This window comes from Carcharhinus amblyrhynchos, chromosome 5 (genome assembly GCF_965287045.1).
Source record: "Carcharhinus amblyrhynchos chromosome 5, sCarAmb.v2.hapA, whole genome shotgun sequence".
Classification (NCBI taxonomy): Eukaryota; Metazoa; Chordata; class Chondrichthyes; order Carcharhiniformes; family Carcharhinidae; genus Carcharhinus; species Carcharhinus amblyrhynchos.
In genome coordinates this window covers 15,373,739-15,394,120 of record NC_137328.1, presented here as the reverse complement: position 1 = coordinate 15,394,120, position 20,382 = coordinate 15,373,739, and the positions used below count along the sequence as shown (strand labels likewise).

Sequence of the window (20,382 nt, the reverse complement as noted above, 5' to 3'; positions counted from 1 at the left end):
GGGAATGTCTGTTTGAGGCATACGCTTCTGAATGTATTCATGACTGGTTTGAAAATAGCACACATGCCTTTTTCAAAATAAGAAATTGGTCAGCTTTTGCTAGCTTTCTAGATAAGCATGGATGTGTCAGGCATTGGATCTCCTCTCCATCTCAGTAGGTAATAGAGGTCTGTTTGTCAAAAGCAGCTTGTATGGGCTATGCATGATGCTCCCCTGAATCTCTCATCTTTCACAAGTAATAAGCTACGAAGACACGTACTTATCACTGGCATATATCTGACCTCCTTAATTATCATTTGTTTCTGTACAGGGCATGAATGAGTTTTACCTGGCAGAGCTGTATTTTGATGTTTCATTAACAATCTGGTGCTGCACCTTGGTTTACTTTACCCAACGAGACCTGTGCTCAGCCTATGTGCCTGGACTGTGGGTGGCTTTTCCTCTATTTGTGAGATTACTGATTGGGAAGGAGCTTAATACAAAAGGTAGGGGCTAAAACGAAAAGGTAAATCCCCATATTTTGTATAATTGTGTAAAAAGATGAGTATGCAATTAATGCACAAAAATTCAAAAATTGCTTGATCACACTTTGCTTTCTGTAGCTTTGGTTGATCTTCTGTTGTGTTGCACCGAAATTCTCTTCCTGTCACTATTTCTGCTGGCCTCCCATTTTCTGATTCTTGGTATATCTGTCTTTCACTCTCTGCTGATTTCTGTCAAACTTGTCTTGCTTTCCATGTAGAGCTAAACTTGGGATTACTCGGGTAGACTGCAGGTGTTGGGGTGGGCCATTCAAATGTTTGCTATCTTTTCATACAATCTGACACTTAAAAATATTTCGTCGAGGAATATTTGGTGGCTTATGTTATAAATCTGTCAACTCTTGGCTTTCACAACACCCATGTAAAATTGATATGTTGCTGGACCTCCTGTTCTTGTGCAATTTAATGGCAGAAGAACAGGAGGTGAAGGAGAAAACATATTTTACAATTGCCAGAAATATCAGTGGAATAAAAGTTATCCCTGATCAACTTTCTTTCATCTTTCAATAAAGGCCCATAGCTGTTTAAGATTTTTTTTTTGCTGGTAAAATCACTTTTTTGAGACTTGTATTTGAGAAACTATTTTCCCAAAGCTGGTCCTGTGCAGATTTGTTTAGTTTTCTACAGCTGCATCATTTTTCGCTATCTAGTGGGTATATGTAAATTGAGTAATATCATTAATAACTGAGGAATAGAAACCAAGCTCGCACTCATGAAAAATCAGTTACACAGTGTTAGCATTTGCAACATCAAGGGCAGTTTCTGGATCCTGAAGCGCTAGATTTTGTTCATTAGTAGTATTAGAATTTTTCACCAAATTGATAAGTGAAACTTATTTAAATTGGATCGTTTTCAGGAGACTTTTCATTGTGGCAGTCTGGTTCATTCAAGCAACTTATTTAATACTACCTTAAATCTTTTCCACTCTTGGCAAAAACTCTCACGCAGTTAACACTGGTCAACACGTATATGAGATGTTAAATGAATGAAATGGGGATTTTTTTTCCCCCTAAAAATCTTCCATCTTTGTGGACAGGCACTGAAACTATTGTAATGAAAACACGTAAGTAGAACAGAGTACTTTGCTTAGGGAATTTGATGAGTGAGATTTTCTAAAGTCTTGTCAAATTTTGCATTTGGCAGCTAACTTAATTTTAACCTTAACCTGTAATTTATTTCTTAATCTACGATAAACAAGCTGCCCGCAAGAGGCAGCTGCACTGTTAATTAGGTAGCTAATCATCAGTGCCTGCCTCTGTTCTAATTCTTGTTAATATAAATATTAGCTTTGCTGTGTATATAGTACGAAGTCCATCAATGTGATTACTACCAGGCAATCCAATAGGACATTGGAAGGAAACTTTCACCCACCATGGTGTGAATGTGGAACTTGCTATCACAGGGAGAGGTTGAAGTGAATATTCGATGCATTTAAGGGGAAGTTAGACAACATGCGAGGGAGAATAGATTATGATAGTATATTTAGATAAGGAAAGATGAAATTTGAGCAGTACATTATAATGGGGAAATGATCTGTTTCTGTGATTTATGTCCTATGTAATCCCATTGAACGTGATGCAATCAGTTGGTTCCTTGGCTAAGTCGACACCAAATAAGTTTGGTGTATGTGCTACACAAGGAGAAAAATATATCTGCGGATCCTGTCAGAAAGATGCTCAAGAGTACTATCCTGTCATATTGACTCCAATACCATAAACTTGTCCAGGACTAGGCTTGACCTTGAATCTGTTCAGTCAGCTACCTCAGCTATGTTATCACCAGTCTTCAAGGTAAGGTTGCTAAAGCACGAAAAGCATTGCTGAATCACAGTTTCCCACTCATTGTAAGTTCTTTGTGTGAGCTGTCTAACATTGCATCACCCTATTGAAGAAAATTGGCCCCAAAATAAGGAGTTGGATATTTTGCCACTCTACTTTCTCAATGCGCTTGAAGATATTCTGCAATATTGTTACAGAAACAAAATACTGCAGATGCTGGAAATCTGAAATGAAAACACTCTGGGATGAGATTAAAAATGCGCTCAGTGCATTTTCCAGTAAATTTTGGCTCTTGGGTGATGAGAATGTACTTGGCACCTTCTGTTTTGCATTTGTGTTTTTTTTCACAAGATCAACGTTATTGCCCAAACTCAGAAAATCTTGACGAACAATTCAATAGAATTTAAAACTGCCATTGAATCATTCATCCAACTCGGAACTTGTACATTTGTTGAATTTTACAAAGTTGAATGTGTCCAAAGTTGAATTTTAAGTATGTTTTAAGAATTTTCTTCCACATTTTGTCTGTAAAATTTTGGTCAGTTAGTGAGATGATGGTTTTATCAACTCTCCTTTCACACAGTATGCCTTGTTGCATCACTTCTATGGTCAGAGATTCATTTCTCCAGTTGTTGCCAACTGTGATCAGCAGTCTATCCAGTTGGCATGATTAAGGTTGGGGGAAAAAACAGTGTTCTGCAATTTGCAGGAGAATTCAACATAAAAAACATACCGCATTACTGCTGTCCAATCGTGTTCAATTTTCACTCTGTTAGGAAGATAGCAGGAGTGAAGTGGACAAGAAATCTCGTTTCCTTCACTATCCCTTTTTGGGTGGATTTCTCTTTTCCAATAATGCAACGGAATGGTGCCTATGTCATTTTGTTTTAGGGATTGTTCACTTGAACAATGGAACAGAAGCATAGCATAATTCTATGTACATGGTTCTCCTTCGTGTGCTGTTTCTCCTGCATGTTGCATGAGCCAGTGGAAGGAGGATTACCAGCTTTGCTTTCTCCAGCTCCGGATTCAGAACCTAGTTGTGATCCATTTTGTTTGTCATTGGCACCAAAATGAGGAGTTGGATATTTCACCACTCTCCTCTCCTAATGCAGTTGAAGATTCTCTGCAGCACTGATACAAAATGCTGCAAATCTGAATGAAAACAGAATGCAGGAAATACTCAGTAGGTTGGGCAGCATCTGTGGCGAGAAACAGTTTACCTTTCAGGTCTTGATGACCCTTTATCAGAAGTTGGTCTGTCCATCATCTGAGTGGTGGGAGGCAAAGTTGCTCTGCAGAGATGCCTTTACATCAAGCGATGTAAACTTTGTGAAGTCCTGAAAGGATGAAAGAACGCTTTTCAAATATGCTATGTAATTAGAATTTTTTATTACTGCTGCATTAAATTGGTCTCTGCTCAAAAGATTGGGAACTTTTTTTTACTTCTTGCTTTGCAATTTTCCAGTTTGCCCCCTCTTTTTCATTCTTGACACTTCATTGACTTGAGTGAAACTCCAGAATTTTGTCTTGATTGATTTTGTAATAAATGTGGGGTTAGCTCCCAATAAATGTGACATAAATGGCCTCCAAATTCATCTTAACAAGCCTGCCCTCATTTATGCGTTTAAGCATCCTGCCCTCATTCCCAAACTTTTACAAAGACCGAATAGCTGGCTTTCTAAACCTATTTGAAGTGCAACTCATTCACAACTTTGCAATTCCCATCTTATTCTCGCACTCTGCCCTGCAGATCTATATCCATCAATCTGATTGATATCCACTGGTGCCTTGTTCCTTGTTGCTACTGTTTCAACATCCCAACTTCAAAAACCTCTATTGGAGTTTACCTAAACTGGACCAACTTAGTACATCAGTGTTGAGCTTCCCTTTCATGGATGTCTGTTTGGTCAGTACTGCTCACAAAGGATCGTGAAAGCTGTATTTCATCCTTTCAAGACTTAGTCAAAGAGTCATAGGGGTTTACAGCATGGAAACAGGCCCTTCGGTCCAACTTGTCCATGCCGCCCTTTTTTTAAAAACCCCGTAAGCTAATCCCATGTGCCTGCAATAGAGGGAATGGCATTTGCTTGCTGATGAATTGACATCTTCCCAGAAGTTCAGTGCCTCCCTCTTAGACAATGGAGACTGCTGACACTGACCAACTAGATGGTCTGAATCAAGGGAACTTGGAGAACTTTTGAAAATTCTTGAGACCTTAGATAAAATCCAGGAGAGATTGATTGATTGATTGGAGGGAAATGGCCTTGCGTTTCCCCTGTAAAGCTCTTGGATTTGAGTTTTATTGAGGAATCAGTCTGCATCACAAAGATACCAGCAAATCATAATTGGCAAGCTCACTGAGTGGCCACTGGTTGGATGTTAAACTGGTGCATTAGGAATAATTTTCTGAGATTAACATTGTTAGAAGAAGGTTGTCAATATTTACTCTTCTGGTCATGCTGTATGTTATGTTTGATGTTGACACTGGGAAAAGTGGCAGTGTTCCATTACAATGCTATGACCATAAAAAGCAGGGCGGTTTTATCGCCTTGGTTTGATCACACATCTATTGCGACTATCTTTAGTGACAATGTGGGGACATATAGGTCCTTGTAAGAATATATCAGGTCTTGCTTCAGTGTGAATTGACTCATAGACTGCTACAGTGCAGAAAGAGGCCATTCGGCCTATCGAGTCTGCACCAACCACAATCCCACCTCGGCCGTATCCCCATATCCCTACATATTTACCCACTAATCCCTCTAATCTACATATCCTGGGACACTAAGGGGCAATTTAGAATGGCCAATCAACCTAGCCTGCACACCTTTGGACTGTGGGAGGAAACCGGAGCACCTGGAGGAAACCCATGCGGACACAGGGAGAATGTGCAGACTCCACACAGACACTGACCCGAGCTGGGATTTGAACTCAGGTCCCTGGAGCTGTGAAGCAGCAGTGCTAACCACTGTGCTACTGTGCCGCCCATTGAGAGCAGATGATGCACATTAAAGTCTCCACATAAAAGCTGCAGTTTTTCCCCATTAGCAAACTGCTTTTGGACAGGGAAAGGATGCAGAAGGGTAGAGTAGAAACCAGTGTGTGTACTGAACTACAATATCACACACAAGTTGTGAATCATCAGGATTTAATAAATGTGTGTTCACCCATATAACATCTCGTACTCGAGAATAAATGAGACAATGCAGAAATACAATTTTTCTAAAAGATGGAATTAACCATTGGAGGGAGTCATTGCGCAGACTGACATCTCAAAGACAATTGTTGTTTTCTTGGAATGTGTAAGTTTTTTGGCTTACACATGGACAAACGATGTATAATGACTGTCAAACAATGTATAATGATTGTATAACTATTAAACTTTTTCTACATGCCAGTTGTTTTTCCATGTAATTTTGTTTTTCTTTGCAAATATATGGAAGTATTATTTGGGGATTTTATATTGGGAGCAGCAGGGAATTTTTTTTTAATCAATCCAAAATTCTAGCTGAAGTATTTGCAGATGTGGGTTATATTCCTGCCTTGATGATATATTTTTAAGTATCTTTATTTCAGTCAAGAGCTTTCTTTCTTTTCTGCGTTTTCCTATTGGATGCAAGAAATTTCCCTAGATACTGAAAGCTGATGTAAGTATTCTGGTGTCAAAAGTGTTTGGTTGTTCAATAACTGGATAAATCTGTACTGAGCCAGGGGAGAGGGAGATGAAGAAATGAAATATTTATATATTTGAAAATAAAGCTTCTGCATGTCAGCAATGCTATATTTTCTGATTTGTTTTCTGTCTCTTTCTGTTTAATCCAGGTGCTACGGTGAAGCTGACGGCAGTTTATTTTCTGGGTCTATTTATTCCTCATTTACTGACCATGTACCTGTTTTGGGGTGCCTTTGAAATGTTCACTCCCATCCTAGGTCGTAGTGGTACTGAAATACCTCCTGACATTGCACTGGCTTCTATTATTGCAGTATGCACTATCATCCTCACTAATTACTTTGTAAGTGGCCATGTTACGTTACATTCAAGGCAATGGGGTAAAAGGAAAAAATTGTTGCGTTTTGAGAAACTGGGATGAAAGGAATAAACAACAACTTTTTAATTTGCCTCTTTAAGATTGAGTTCTTCATACCTGATTTCAAGAAGAAATTAAATCTAGCTCTTGGGGCTCTGGGATCAAGGGATATTGAGATGGGGGGGTGAGAATAAGGATCTTGAATTCAGTGATCAGTCATGATCAAAATAAATAGAGGAGCAGCCTCGAAGGACTGAATGACCTACTCCTGCTTCTAGTTTCTATGTTTCTATATCCTTTTGCTGCTGCCGAGTTTTACTTTGACCCTGTGGTATATTTGCAGATGGGTGCCTACACTTGCACTGCTGCAGGATGTAAACTAGTAATTGGGGAAGTAAAATGGATCTTGCAGCACAAGAACAGGCCGTTCTGCCCAATAGGTCTTGCTGTTGCTTATGATTTACGTAACCATCTCACGTTTTCTTTCACCTCACTTTTCCCAATACATTTTTCTTTTTTTTGTCCCTTGTGTATTTATCTAGTTTCCTTTTAAAAGCACCTATGATATGTTAGGACAGTTATTTATGATGTCTTCTGGATAAACTTGTTTGCTAATCCATTGGAGCATTGGTCAATGGGAGTTAGGGTTCTACCCTGCACCATTCATTCCCCATCCAGTCCCCTCTAGTTTTCACTTTGCCCCTCAGTTGTGTCTCTAAAATGAAAAAGATTCTTGTAAATTGTGAAAACGTACAGTTTATATTTTATGAAGGCATTAAACAGATAAAAATGTTGTTTGGGTGCATTATAATAGGGCACTGGGAACAGATTACTCACCACATTAAAACTATCACCATCCAATCCAATTCTGTCATTCCTTCCCCAATGACCATGTACACAGGCAAGTTATCAGGAGTGCAAAATCAGGCTGATTATCACTCACTGCGCCCCTTCCTCTACCCTTGGACTGTTTAAATTTTCAATTGGAGTGTGCTGTACGTTTTTGTCTGTTCACTCGTTATTTTCTGTTTCTAGGTGAGTCTGATTTACCTGTGTAAAAGTACAAAATGGACTCTGTTGAGTTTAGTGACTGTGTTTTTGGTGACGTTAACTCTCGTTTGTAGTGGAGCATTTTTTCCATATACGTCTGACCCTGCTGGACCACACCCCAAGAGAATCTTCCTTCAGGTAAGAAATATTGTTTCGTATGCTTTATTATACCATATAATATAGATTATATCACATTAGTATAGTTGTTAGGTCTAGAAAATGGATATTTTAAAAACGTAGATATTTGTTTTGTAGGGAAAGCGGTAGCTAATTTGCATGGAGCAAAGTCCCACAAACAGCAGTGTGATATTAGGGAAAGGTTGAGGGATAACATTGGTCAAGACACTGGGGAAAACTCCCAGCCCCAGACTCAATCTTTTACATCTGCCTGAGAGAACAAATGAGTCTCGATTTAATGCCACCTGACACACAGCATCTCTGACATTGCAGCACTTCCTCGGTGCCACACTGGATTGCCAGTGTAGATTACGAGCTGGAGTGGGACTTGAAGCCACAATCTTCTGACCCTTGATGTGAGAGTAGTATCATTGAAGTAAAAAAAAACAGAAAATGCTGTAAAATTGCCACTATGTCTGGCAGCTTCTGTAGTGAGAGAGAGAAAAACAGAGTTAATGTTTTTAGGTTGATGTCCTTGGTCAAGACTTGCAGGAGATGTAAAAAGTTTTAAGAAAGTGCAGAGGCAGAAAAAGGTGCAGCATATGAGTGAAGAACAACATGGGACATTTGATGTGGAAGGCAGAAGGTTAATGTCAGAGGGATCATGGTGTGAGGCAAAGGGAAGTAGTAATGTGGCAAGTAAAGAAACAAATGATGGACAGAGGTGTACCTGGGAATAAAATATTAGTTGGTTCAGCAGGCAAGGCAGACTTGGTAAGTTGGTCACTGAGGAGAGGGAAGGGAAATCAGGTTGCAAATAAACATTTATCATTTGTTTTCTTGTTTATCCCTTTGATATGCCCTTACGGATTTTTTGAATTCTTTCTTGGGACTTGGGCATCGTTGCCTAAGCCACCATTTATATGCCCACCCTCAATTACTCTTGAGAAGGTGTTGATCAAATGTAGATGCAGTGTTGTTTAGGAGTGAGTTCTAAGATTTTGTCCCAGCGCCAATGAAGCAGCAGTGATATATTTCCAAGTCAAGTTTTTACTATACCTGCATTTTTTGTGATTTGTGCAAGAAGACACCCAGATCCCTCTGCATCTGAGCTCTGCAATCTCTTGCCATTTAGATAATATGCTTCTCTTTTGTTCTTCCTGCCAAAATGGACCATTTCACATTTAGCCAAATTATACTCCATTTGCCAGATCTTTTTCCACTCACGTAACCTGTCTTGTATTTTTGTAGCCTCCTTATATCGTCTTCACAACTCGCCTATCTTTGTGTCATTGTATCTTTCTTACAAGCTCCTGTCATTTCTCCCTTTATACGCTCCCCTACCATACTGTTAGGGTGCCTGTGCACGACTACCACAAGTGACTTCTTGCCTTTACCACTTTTCATCTCTACCCAAACTGTTTCCACATCCTTGTTCCTGAACTTTAGTCTTTCTCTCTATTTTGCTAACACCATCATTAACTAATAGAACCAGCCCTCCACTTCCGATGGTGAGTTTAAACTCCTGCAAATTTTTTTAAGGGCAAAGTGCTGTTTTGATTTGTGTTGCTCTAGTTTGTTTTTCAAAAACAAGTAGTTCTGGAGATTGACAACTCCTGCCATATCTCTTAGTCCTGTACACTTGCTGGCTGGCATGCCTTAATTTTGCCAACAAGATTCAGCTTTGTAATTTATTGACAATGAGGAGTTGATACTTGTGATGTAATATCTGATATGAAACTGGATTTTGGCATATCCTTGGCAATGTATTCACTTCTTTTCCTCTTCCCACTTCAGCATACAACAAGGGCATTCCATGATCTTGATGGGGAAGTAGTCAAGAGAGATTCTGGGATATGGATTAATGGATTTGATTACACCCTTATGTCCCACGTTACTCCACATATACCCGAAATAAACCATACAATAAGAAGTTCATGCGAGGATGCACCATTTTGTGGATTTCCTTGGTTCTTACCTGTGCACAGCCTTATCAGGTGAGGATTCCTGTCTTGGAGGTTGTTGGGGTTGGCTGCTGTGTGTTGTTCACTCTTTGTGAAGTTGACGTTAAATGTCAGCAGTTTGACAATGGCGGACATCGTGTTCATGGTTGGCTGATGTTTATCCTGAGTTATGGCAGGGGCCAAATGTATTGAAACCATCTCAGATTTGCATGGAACAGACAAAACTGCTGTTGCAGTGAATGAATGAATGTTGATGAACAACAACAGTCATTCATGATAAAGCCACTTGGTCTTAAGCTTTGAAGAAACATTCTCTTGAGTTTGTTCACCAGCTCTTTGTATTGTTTTCTAGGAAAAATTGGTATCTGCCTGCTGCAGAATTTTCACCCAAGACGCCTGTTGCTTTCAAACTGATTTCCAATAATAAGATGCCTTCAGATTCTTGGAAGTTGACCTTTGAGGTGACAGGTATGAGAATGATTGAATTTTAGCTTCTGCATCAAGTGCATTTAAGTGTTGACTGTTGGAGATCCAAGTGTTCACAGACGTTTTGCTTTTAACACAAACATCAACACAAAGGAATACAAATTTAAAATCCCAAGAATTGTGCAAGATTATTGAGCTGAAATATTAGAGTTTGTGAGCATCCCAGTGGCACAGTGGTTAACACTGCTGCCCCACTGTGCCAGGGCCCCGGGTTTGATTCCAGTCTCGGATCACTGTCTGTGTGAAGTCTGCACATTCTCCCTGTGTCTGCATGGGTTTCCTCTGGGTGCTCCAGTTTCCACCCACAGTCCAAAGATGTGCAAGTTAATTTCCTGCATGGCCAATCATCTTAAAGGTATATATAGGGGGTTATGGGAATGAGTCCTGAGTGGGATTGTGGTCAGTGCAACTCGATGGACCAAATGGCCACCTTCTGCACTGTCGGGATTCTATGATGAAACCCAAAAATGCATTTGCATAATTGTGTTTTTTAATTTGTGTCTTTTAAATTCAGACCTGGTGATTACATGTTTTTGTTAGTTTTTAGCTTTGCCCCACATTAATGATGCCTGGGCTGTTGGGCTTATTTTGATGCTGTACTAATTTTGTACATCTTTGTATCACTATGAGTCGGTTATTAGCCGTGTAATTTTAGATTTAATTTAACAATAGTTCCATCTTCAGTATTTCACTAAAGCAAACTGTTCGAATAGGTAATAACCACTTAACTAGGGAATGTAATGTAGCGGCACTAATGTGTTATACGTAAGGTATGTTTCTCTGTCCCCATCATGGATTTCAGCTTGTTGGATAGGGCCACCTCATGGCTGAACTGTATACTGCAATTTTGTACGCTCATAGAATCCCTGTAGTGCAGAAGGAGGCCATTCGGCTCATCAAGGCAGCACGGACCACAATCCCACCCAGGCCCTATTTCCGTAACCCCTCATATTTACCCTGCTAATCCCCCAGCACTACGGTTAATTTAGCATGGCCAATCGACCTAACCCGCACATCTTTGGACTGTGGGAGGAAACAGGAGCACCCGGAGGAAACCCATGCAGACACAGTGCAAGCTCCACACAGATAGTGAACCAAGACTGGAATTGAACCCAGGTTCCTGGCACTATGAGGGAGCAGTGCTGATCACTGTGTCACTGTGCTGTCCATGAGCCTGATTATCTAAATTTTTTTTAAAAATTGTGAAACTTTCCAGCTGTCAGCTTTTGCTGATTTGGTTGCATTGCTCGTGTGAATGGGACCCCTGAGTCGCAAATGGTTTCTTCTCTTCTCATATCTTGATGTGCGCACACACAATGTGAAGTTGTATCCTAGATATATAAATTTTAATGCCCTGAGGGTACTTTAATCTTAGTTACGGGTGGCAATGAGGATGTTAAACCTGTGCTACACCATCTAAGATCTTGCAATCTGAAAAGCAGTGGTGCCTAAAAACCAGGCATTTTTTATAAGCTGCCATGCTTACTTTTTTCTTATTAAATGAGTGAAATAATTTACCGGCTTGTTGGGCTGTCAGCCGCATTGGTGTGATGACTAGTTTTGGTTCGTGCACCTGTCTTCAGTGTGTTCTGAGTGTCCCTGGACCAATCCAATCGTCCGACCCAAAAATCAGTAAGATCCAAAAAATCCAGCATGGACCTGATCTGGTTACTAGTTTTGAAACATGTACCTGACTTGTGTAAATAAATGTGGCACAGTGGTTAGCACTGCTCCCTCACAGCACCAGGTCTGTGTAGTGTTTGTATGTTCTCTCTATGTCTGCATGGGTTTTCTCCAAGTACTCTGACTTCCTCCAGTAGTCTGCAAGACAAGCTGGTTAGGCGGATTGCCCGTGCTAAATTCTCCCTCAGTGTACCCAAACAGGTGCTCGAATATGGCAACTAAGGGATTTTCACAGTAACTTCATTGCAGTGTTGATGTAAGCCTACTTGTAACAAATAAATAAACTTAAACTTAAATAAGAAGGTGGAGCATTGTGGAAGGGAAGAGTATTTGAAGGGAGCATAAAGAGTTCAGTCATTTTGTTTAGAAATATTGTGCGTTTGTGGTTCTGAGTATTAACCAATTACTGATTTCTGTTCTTCTAAGTGTACTCTTTCCTTTGTGTAGGTCCCAGTCACATGACATTGTACATGCGCCCGCTTGAAGGAGTTAGTATCATCACATCATCTTTTGGCGATGGGTCATCATTGTACAATAATGATGGAGATTATTTTGTTTTCTATTCCCATGGACTACAGGCTCCAGCTTGGCAATTTTGGTTGGAGATCAAGGTAAACAAATTCATCCCCAGCAACCTATGTGCTTTGTCTTTCTTTTTGTGATCATTATTGTGTGAGTAACCCTGCAGGTCTCTCTCAGAAGGCTGTCTTTAAATTTTGCAAGCCTAATTGTTGAGTGTTGGCAACAGTGTTCAACTGAAGAGCCAATCACAAGCCAATCACTAGATAGCAATGGGAGGTGGCGCATTGGTTAACTAATGGAACTGCTGCCTACTCACAGGGTTGGGTATAATTATCCTTTCATAGTTCAGATTTGGAATAACTGAACTAAAATTGATGTCTGTCAAGATATCTGGCACACATCATCAACTTCTTTGATAAAGAGTTAAAAAATTATCAGAAAATCTATTTACTGCAGTAACAGATGTTCCTATTTCAGGTAATATGAACATTAGAGCAGTAATAGGCCATTCAGTCCATCAAGCTTTCTCTGCCATTCAATACAATCGTGGTTGATAGGACTCTCCAATGTCTCTTACGGCCATTATCACCTAACCTTTTACTTATTGTTAATCAGAAATCTATCAATCTCTGCTTGAGACATACACAATGACGGAACTTCCACTGCCCTCTGGGGGAGTGAATTCCAAAGATTCACAACTCTGTGTAAAGAAAGTTTTCCTCATTTTGGTCGGATGTGGCATCCCCTATATTTTGAAATGATGCCACCTAGCTCTAGACTCCCCACCATCTTACCTGCATCTACCCTGTACCCTGTTTTAATTATTTTGTAGATCACCCCTCATTCCTTAAAACTCTAGAGAATACTTGCCCAATTTGCCCAATCTTTCTTCATAAGACGATCACACCAGCTCTATAACATGTCTGGTGAACCTTCCTGAGATAAGGGATACCAAAACTGCACACACTACTCCAGGTGCTGTCAAGCCAAGCTCCTCTACAATTGAAGCAAGATTTCACTACTCATGCACTCAAATCCTCTTGCAATAAAGAGGATTTGTCTTCCTCATACCTTGCTGCAAGCTGCATTCTAGCATTTGGTGACATATGGACAAGGACACACAGGTTACTCTACAAACCTGTACAAAGCATAGGTTACTTTGTACATCTAAATTAATTTCCTACCGTTTAGAAGCACTTTGCACATCTGTCCCTTTACCAAAATGATTAGCTCACATTTATCCACATTATATGGTGGTTAACACAACTGCCTCACGCCAGGGACCCCGGTTCAATTCTAGCTTCAGATAACTGTCTGTGTGGAGTTTGCACATCCTCCCCTTGTCTGCCTGGGTTTCCTCTGAGTGCTCTGGTTTCCTTCCACAGTCCGAAGATGTGTGGGTTAGGTTGTTTGGCCATCCTCATTTGACCCTTAGTATCAGGGTGGTTAGCAGGATAAATGTGAGAGATTACGGAGGTAGGATTTGGGTGGGATTATTGTTGATGTCTGCTTGCTGGTCTAATGGGCCTCTTTCTGCACTGGAGGGATTCTTTGATCTGCAAGGTTCTTGTCCACTCACTAAGTCTGTCCACATCCTCCTGCAGCCATTTTACATTTTCCTCACAACACAAATTTCCAGCTAGCTTTGTATCATTTGCAAATTTGGAAATACCAGAATTGGTCCCCACATCCAAATCATTGATATATATTAATCCCTGTGGTGCCCCACTAGCCACAGCCTGCCAATGTGTGAGAGACCCTTGTATTCTTCCCCTCTTTTTTACTGCCTGTTGGCCAATCCTCAATCCATGATAGTATGTTGCCTCCTATCCCACCCCATGTGCTTTTATCTTGCTAATTAGCCTACTGTGTGGGATGTTATGTATTTGTATTCATTCCTGTTGTATGAATGTATGCACCAAAAATCATGTAACAGACCTAGTGTGCGAAAGAGAGCGAGAAGTAGTGATGAAAGAGATCGCATACAATTAATAAAGCTAATTTGTTTTTAACCAAATTCTATCCTCCATTTCCAATAGAGGATTTTATCAAAAATCTTCTGAGGCCAAATACATTACATCCATCGACTACTTTTATTAATTTTGTTAATAACCTCTTCAAAAAAAACTCCGTTTGTCAAACATGATTTCCCATTCATAAATCCATTGTGACTATGCCCAGTCAGATCATGATTGTCCAGTTGTCTATTTATCACATCCTTTATAATAGATTCCTGCATTTTTCCCCATCGCTGATGTAAAGCTAACAGGTCTTTACTTCCCTGTTTTCTCTCTCCCCCTCTTCTTAAATAATGACATTTACTACATGCCAACCTTCAGGAACCATTCCAGAATCGAGAATGTTGGAAGATGATCACCAACGCATTCACTATCTCTATGCCAATCTCTTACTCTCTGGGACGCCTAATATCAGGTCCTGGGGACTTACCGACTTTCAATCCCATTAATTTCTCCAATACTATCTTCTTTCTTATACTAATTTCCTATAACTCTGCATTCTCCCTAGTCCCTTGGATCTCCACATCTGGGAGATTTCCTTATGGACACGAAGTAAAGCTGTATAAGTGAATGCAAAATATATTGGTGCATAGCAGATAACTGATCAGAAAAACACTAAATGGGCTTGCTTAGCAGGACCAGAAATATGTTTAATTTGATGTGGTTCAAAATGGAGGCTAGTTTATGTGTCAGACTTCTTGTTGAACCTTCCAACACGTTTGGTATAAAGTTTTCTATTAATGAGTATGTACAATTTCTTAATGAACAAGTAGTTTTTTAAATATTTAACTGCCACTATTCCTCTGAACATTCCTTTCTCGTGTTGTGTATTTCAGACTCTTGACCTGACGCCTGATAGTATGATTGTTATAGCTGTAGCTTCCCATCATTTTTTTGGTGAAGATCAAAGAACAGCAGAACTGATTGCTTTGGAGAAGAGATTTCCAGAATGGTGTGTTGTATCCAGCTGGTCCAGCACTTACAACTTGTTTGTCTTCTAACACTCAGGATCAACTAGCTAACACTAGGTGGATTCTGCCTGAATAAAGTATAGCATGGTTGGGTTTGAGACAAAGTGAATGTATTCCCATAGTATGCTCTAATGAGGGACTGAGAGATTTCAATAAATAATTTGATGACAAATATTCCAAACATTAAGGTTGCTCAGTGTAATTCTCAGTGAAGTTAGTGTTTCACAGGTGAATGAAAGTTTGTGTTAAGTGTGAAATATCTGACTGCTGCTAGGATCTCATGGTCATCAGACCATCTGTTTACTGATTGATTTGATTAGTGTGCTGATGGCATTAAAATGTTTGTGTACTGTGCTCTTTTTTCCCCCCCCGATGACCAGTGTGTTTTCCCAGAATCAGCTTCTTGCTTCCCTGGCAGTTGCTGGGACCTTGGGGATTCTTGTTTGATGGAAAATGATTATTTAGATGGGTAAAAGATTCAAAATGTCTTTGCGTAGCCATGCACCCACACTTAATTATTTTGTGTTAACTACATCCCTTGATTTTCATGATGCATAATGATGATGTAGAATCCATGATGCATAATAGGCAGCACAGTGGTTAGCACTGCTGCCTCGCAGTGCTAGGGATCTGGTTCGATTCCTGTCTTGTCACTGTCTATGTGGCGTTTGCATGTTCTCCCTGTGTCTGTGTGGGTTTCCTCCCACAGTCCAAAGATGTGTGGGTTAGGTGGATTGGCCATGTTAAATTGTCCCTTAGCTCGTCCCCCTCACACTAAGGTAAATACATGGGGATAGGGCCTGGGTAGATTGTGGTCTGTGCAGAATGACCTTCTGCAGATTCAATGATTGAGTACTTTTGAAATAACTCAGTTTAAAAACTTGCTCATGTTTGCAGCACCTGACAAATGAGATGAAGTAATAATTTAACAAAGTAACTATTCACCTATGTTTTGTTTCCCTCTCCATGCAAAGGATTTGGAATATAAGGGCCGATGCACCTAATAACGAAGTTGAATATTTTCAGCTAATTTTTTTTCAGGGAAATTCTGGGGAAACCCAAATAATCAGAAACTGCCCCCCCTGCCCCCTGTGATGTCAGTGGGCTAATTGCAAAGTTGATGTTCATGGGAATAAGTTGCTGCTTGTGGCAGTATTAAATGTGTGACTTGTGATCTTACTAGTGCTAATCATTCATACTTTGTGATAATATGTTCCATAGCTAGACCTTGGATAATTGCTCTGTGTCAGCATGAGGCTATCTAGGTGTTATCGTTCAGCAGGGCTAGTTTATTCACTCACTCTCTCCTTCCTGAGCAGGGCAAAAGAGTGAAGGCCATAGATGTGGACTTGAGCTTATTCTCAGCCACTGGTGCTGTAGATGGTCAATAGCTGTGATCAAGCAGTCCAGCATGGAGACCATCTCAACAGCAAGCAGCTGGACTGCTTGGAGCTTTGTGTAGAACTTAGCATTGCGCTTGGAAGTATGTTTAGAATGTACATAATACAAATTCCTAAGAGCTTATCATAATTGATTTCCTGTATGGTCTGGAACCATGTTCTTGAATATTGTGTAATAGGCATCATAGTAAAACCAAAATACAGATGTACAGTAGCACTGCTTTGTTCTGGAGTTTCACTTGTTTGGATGTTGCTGGAGACTCTGCATATTTCCATATTGATTTTACACTGAGTGCTATTTGGTTTACATTAAGGTCTACATGGGGATCAATGAAATGATTTCACTATTATCTCAGTATGGAATTTCCTTTGCACTAATTTTTCTTTCAGGTATGAAAGAAGTGCTTTATAATTTACAGGAGCCTAAATAATGAAAATGGCACTGATAATTTAGTTGCAAGTTAAATAAAAATAACTTGCATTAGATTGGTGTAAATGTCTGTCTTAGTTGACATTAATGATTTCTAATTTTGAGGTGGTTTCATTAAGATGATGTACATTCATAGCAATTGTTAAACTTTAGGATTTAAAAAGTGACTGGTTTCTAGGTTTATGTACTTGAGTTGGTTCAGCAATCTTTTATGGATGGAAACAATATAATGGATTTTTAAAAATATTGCATAGGTGGGAAAATTATTCAAGAAAATACTTGGATATGTCATGAATATAATGGAAAATAAAACATTTTTGTGAAGATGTTTTTGAACACTTGTGGCATCATTAAACGCATCAAAAATAAATTACATTACTTCCAACTCAACTGGATTATTCTTGGCATCAAGGCAATATTTGATCAAGTGTGGCATAAAGCAGCCCTAGAAAAAACTGAAGTCGTAAGGAAATTGAAGGGAAAATTCTCTACTGGCTAGAGTCACATTAGGCACAAAGGATGGTGGCTGTGCTCATTGGAAGCCAATCATCTCAGCTCTAGAATGTCACTGCAGAAGTTTCATAGGGCAATGTCCCAAGCTTAGCATCTGAAGCTGCTTCAGCAATGACCTTCCCTCCATCATAAGGAGCTGAAGATGTTTGCAAATTATCTATGTTTGGTTCCAGTTGCAATTCTTTCAAGTAATGAAGCAGCCTGTGCGCACATGCAGCAAGACGTGGGCAATATTCAGTGGTAAACAGTGTTGTCTGGCAAATATTTGGCATGAATGACTGACTACCTTCAACAAGAGTCTCACTTGCCTTTGATTTAATGCGAGGAGTGTGACGGAAAAGTTGGATGAACTTAGGGCCTTGATGTTCGCGAGGAATTTAGATGCGGTGGCAGTGACAGAGATGTGGTTAAAGGAGGGGCAGGACTGGCAGCTAAATATTCCAGGGTATAAGTGTTTTAGGTGTGATAGGGGAGGGTTGAAGAGGAGGGGGAGTGGCACTCTGAGCAGATCACAGCAGTGCTGAGGGAGGATAACATGGGGGGGGGGGGGGGGTGTTGGGAATTGAGTCTCTGTGGGTGGAGTTGAGGAATAGGAAGGGGGCCATTACTATGCTAGGAGTGTACTATAGGCCGCCCGATAGCCCGTGGGCAGTGGAAGAGGGTATATATAGGGACATTTTGGGTAAGTGTAGGAAGAGCAGGGTTGTTGTAGTGGGAGATTTTAATCTCCCTGGGGTGGATTGGAAGGTGCCTAGAGCTGGGGGGGGGGGGTCGGATGGGGAGGAATTCGTAAGATGTGTATTGGAAGGATCCTTGCAACAGTATGTAGATAGCCCGACTAGAGAGGGGGCGCTACTGGATTTAGTGCTGGAAAATGAGCCGGGTCAGGTGGTTGAGGTTGCGGTAGGCAAACATGTGGCTAATAGTGACCACAACTCCGTCTACTTTAGGATACGAATGGAAAAAGATGAGAGCTGTCCTAAGGGGAGGGTGCTAAATTGGGGGAAGGCTAGATACAGTCGGATTAGGCAGGAGCTTAGGGATACAGACTGGGATAGGCTGCTGGAAGGCAAGACCACGTTAGGCATGTGGGAGTCTTTCAAGGGAAAACTGCAATGGGTGCAGGAAAGGCATGTGCAGTTAGGAGAAAGGATGGGAAAGGTAGGATTAGGGATTATTAGAGATATAGAAGACCTGGTTAGGAAGAAACGAGAGGCATATGTCAGGTCTAAGCAGATGGGAACGGAGAGAGCGTTGGAGGAATACTGAGAGAGTAGGAGGGATCTCAAACGGGGAGTTAGGAGAGCAAAGAGGGGGCATGAGATGGCTTTGGCAGGTAGGGTTAAGGAGAATCCAAAGGCGTTTTACTCCTATCTTAAGAACAAAAGGGTGGCTAGGGGTAAAATTGGTCCTCTCAGGGACAGACGTGGGGAATTGTGCTTAGAGGCAGAGGGAATAGGGGAGATCCTGAATGAATGTTTTGTGTTGGTATTCACAAAGGAGAGGGGCTTGATGTCTGGTACGGTCATTGAGGGAGCGGTAGACCAATTGAAAGATCTATCGATTACAAGGGAAGTAGTGTTAGGGCTCTTAGCTGGCATTAAAACCGATAAATCTCTGGGGCCCGATTGCATTTATCCTAGGCTGCTTAGGGAGGTGAGGGATGAGATTGCTGGGTCTCTGACGCAAATCTTTGTCTCTTCTTTGGACACAGGTGAGGTCCCAGAGGACTGGAGGATAGTGAACGTGGTACCGTTGTTTAAAAAGGGTAGGAGGGATAACCCGGGTAACTATAGGCCGGTAAGCTTAACGTCAGTGGTAAGTAAGTTGATGGAGAGGATTCTTAGGGAAAGGATGTATGTGCACTTAAGAGCGTTGCGATCTGATTAAGGATACGCAGCATGGCTTTGTAAAGGGGAAATCTTGCCTTACGAATCTGGTAGAATTCTTTGAGGAGGTGACAAAAACGGTCGACGAAGGACGAGCAGTTGATGTCGTCTATATGGATTTCAGTAAGGCGTTTGACAAAGTCCCTCATGGTAGGTTGGTACAGAAGATTAAAGCTCATGGGATATGTGGTCAGGTATCTAGATGGGTAGAGAACTGGCTTGCAAAGAGGAGTCAGAGAGTAGTAGTGGAGGGGTCCTTTTCTAGCTGGAGGTCTGTCACTAGTGGTGTGCCGCAGGGCTCAGTACTGGGACCTCTTCTCTTTGTAGTGTATATAAATGATTTGGAAGAGGGAGTAGGTGGTGTGATCAGCAAATTTGCTGATGACACCAAGATGGCTGGATTGGCGGGCAGTGAGGAGCAGTGTCTGGCAATACAGCGGGATATTGATAGGCTGGTTGATTGGGCAGATACATGGCAAATGGAGTTTAATCCGGATAAATGTGAGGTGATGCATTTTGGCCAGAATAATGTAGGGGGGAGTTATATGGTAAAGGGTAAGCCTGTAAGGAGTATAGAATTGCAGCGAGACCTGGGGGTGCAAGTGCACAAGTCTTTGAAGGTGGCAGTGCAAGTGGAGAGTGTGGTGAAGATAGCCTATGGTATGTTAGCCTTTATAGGAAGGGGTATAGAATATAAGAGCTGGAGTCTAATGTTGCAGTTGTACAGAACGTTGGTTAGGCCGCATTTAGAGTACTGCATCCAGTTCTGGTCGCCTTACTACCAGAAGGACGTGGAGACTCTGGAGAGAGTGCAGAGGAGGTTTACCAGGATGTTGCCTGGCATGGAAGGACTGGGGTATGAGGAAAGATTGAAGAAATTGGGGCTCGTTTCCCTTGAAAGACGCTGACTGAGGGGGGATCTAATAGAGGTATATAAGATTATGAAGGGTATAGATAGAGTAAACAGAGGTAAGATATTTCCTATGAT

The 20,382-nt window shown here is 40.9% G+C and overlaps 1 protein-coding gene across 1 annotated transcript in view; it reads left to right on the top strand.

Annotated features, from left to right (window-relative positions):
* ermp1 (endoplasmic reticulum metallopeptidase 1) overlaps positions 1-17,318 on the top strand; it is a 36,645-nt gene extending 19,327 nt beyond the window's left edge. The window contains exons 9-15 of the mRNA XM_080188489.1: positions 311-485; positions 6,146-6,336; positions 7,387-7,539; positions 9,316-9,515; positions 9,835-9,950; positions 12,099-12,262; positions 15,028-17,318. Of these exons, the coding sequence (XP_080044615.1) occupies positions 311-485; positions 6,146-6,336; positions 7,387-7,539; positions 9,316-9,515; positions 9,835-9,950; positions 12,099-12,262; positions 15,028-15,192 (1,164 nt within the window). The 3' untranslated portion in view covers positions 15,193-17,318. The remainder of the gene's footprint in view (positions 1-310; positions 486-6,145; positions 6,337-7,386; positions 7,540-9,315; positions 9,516-9,834; positions 9,951-12,098; positions 12,263-15,027) is intronic.
* Positions 17,319-20,382: the final 3,064 nt, after the last annotated feature.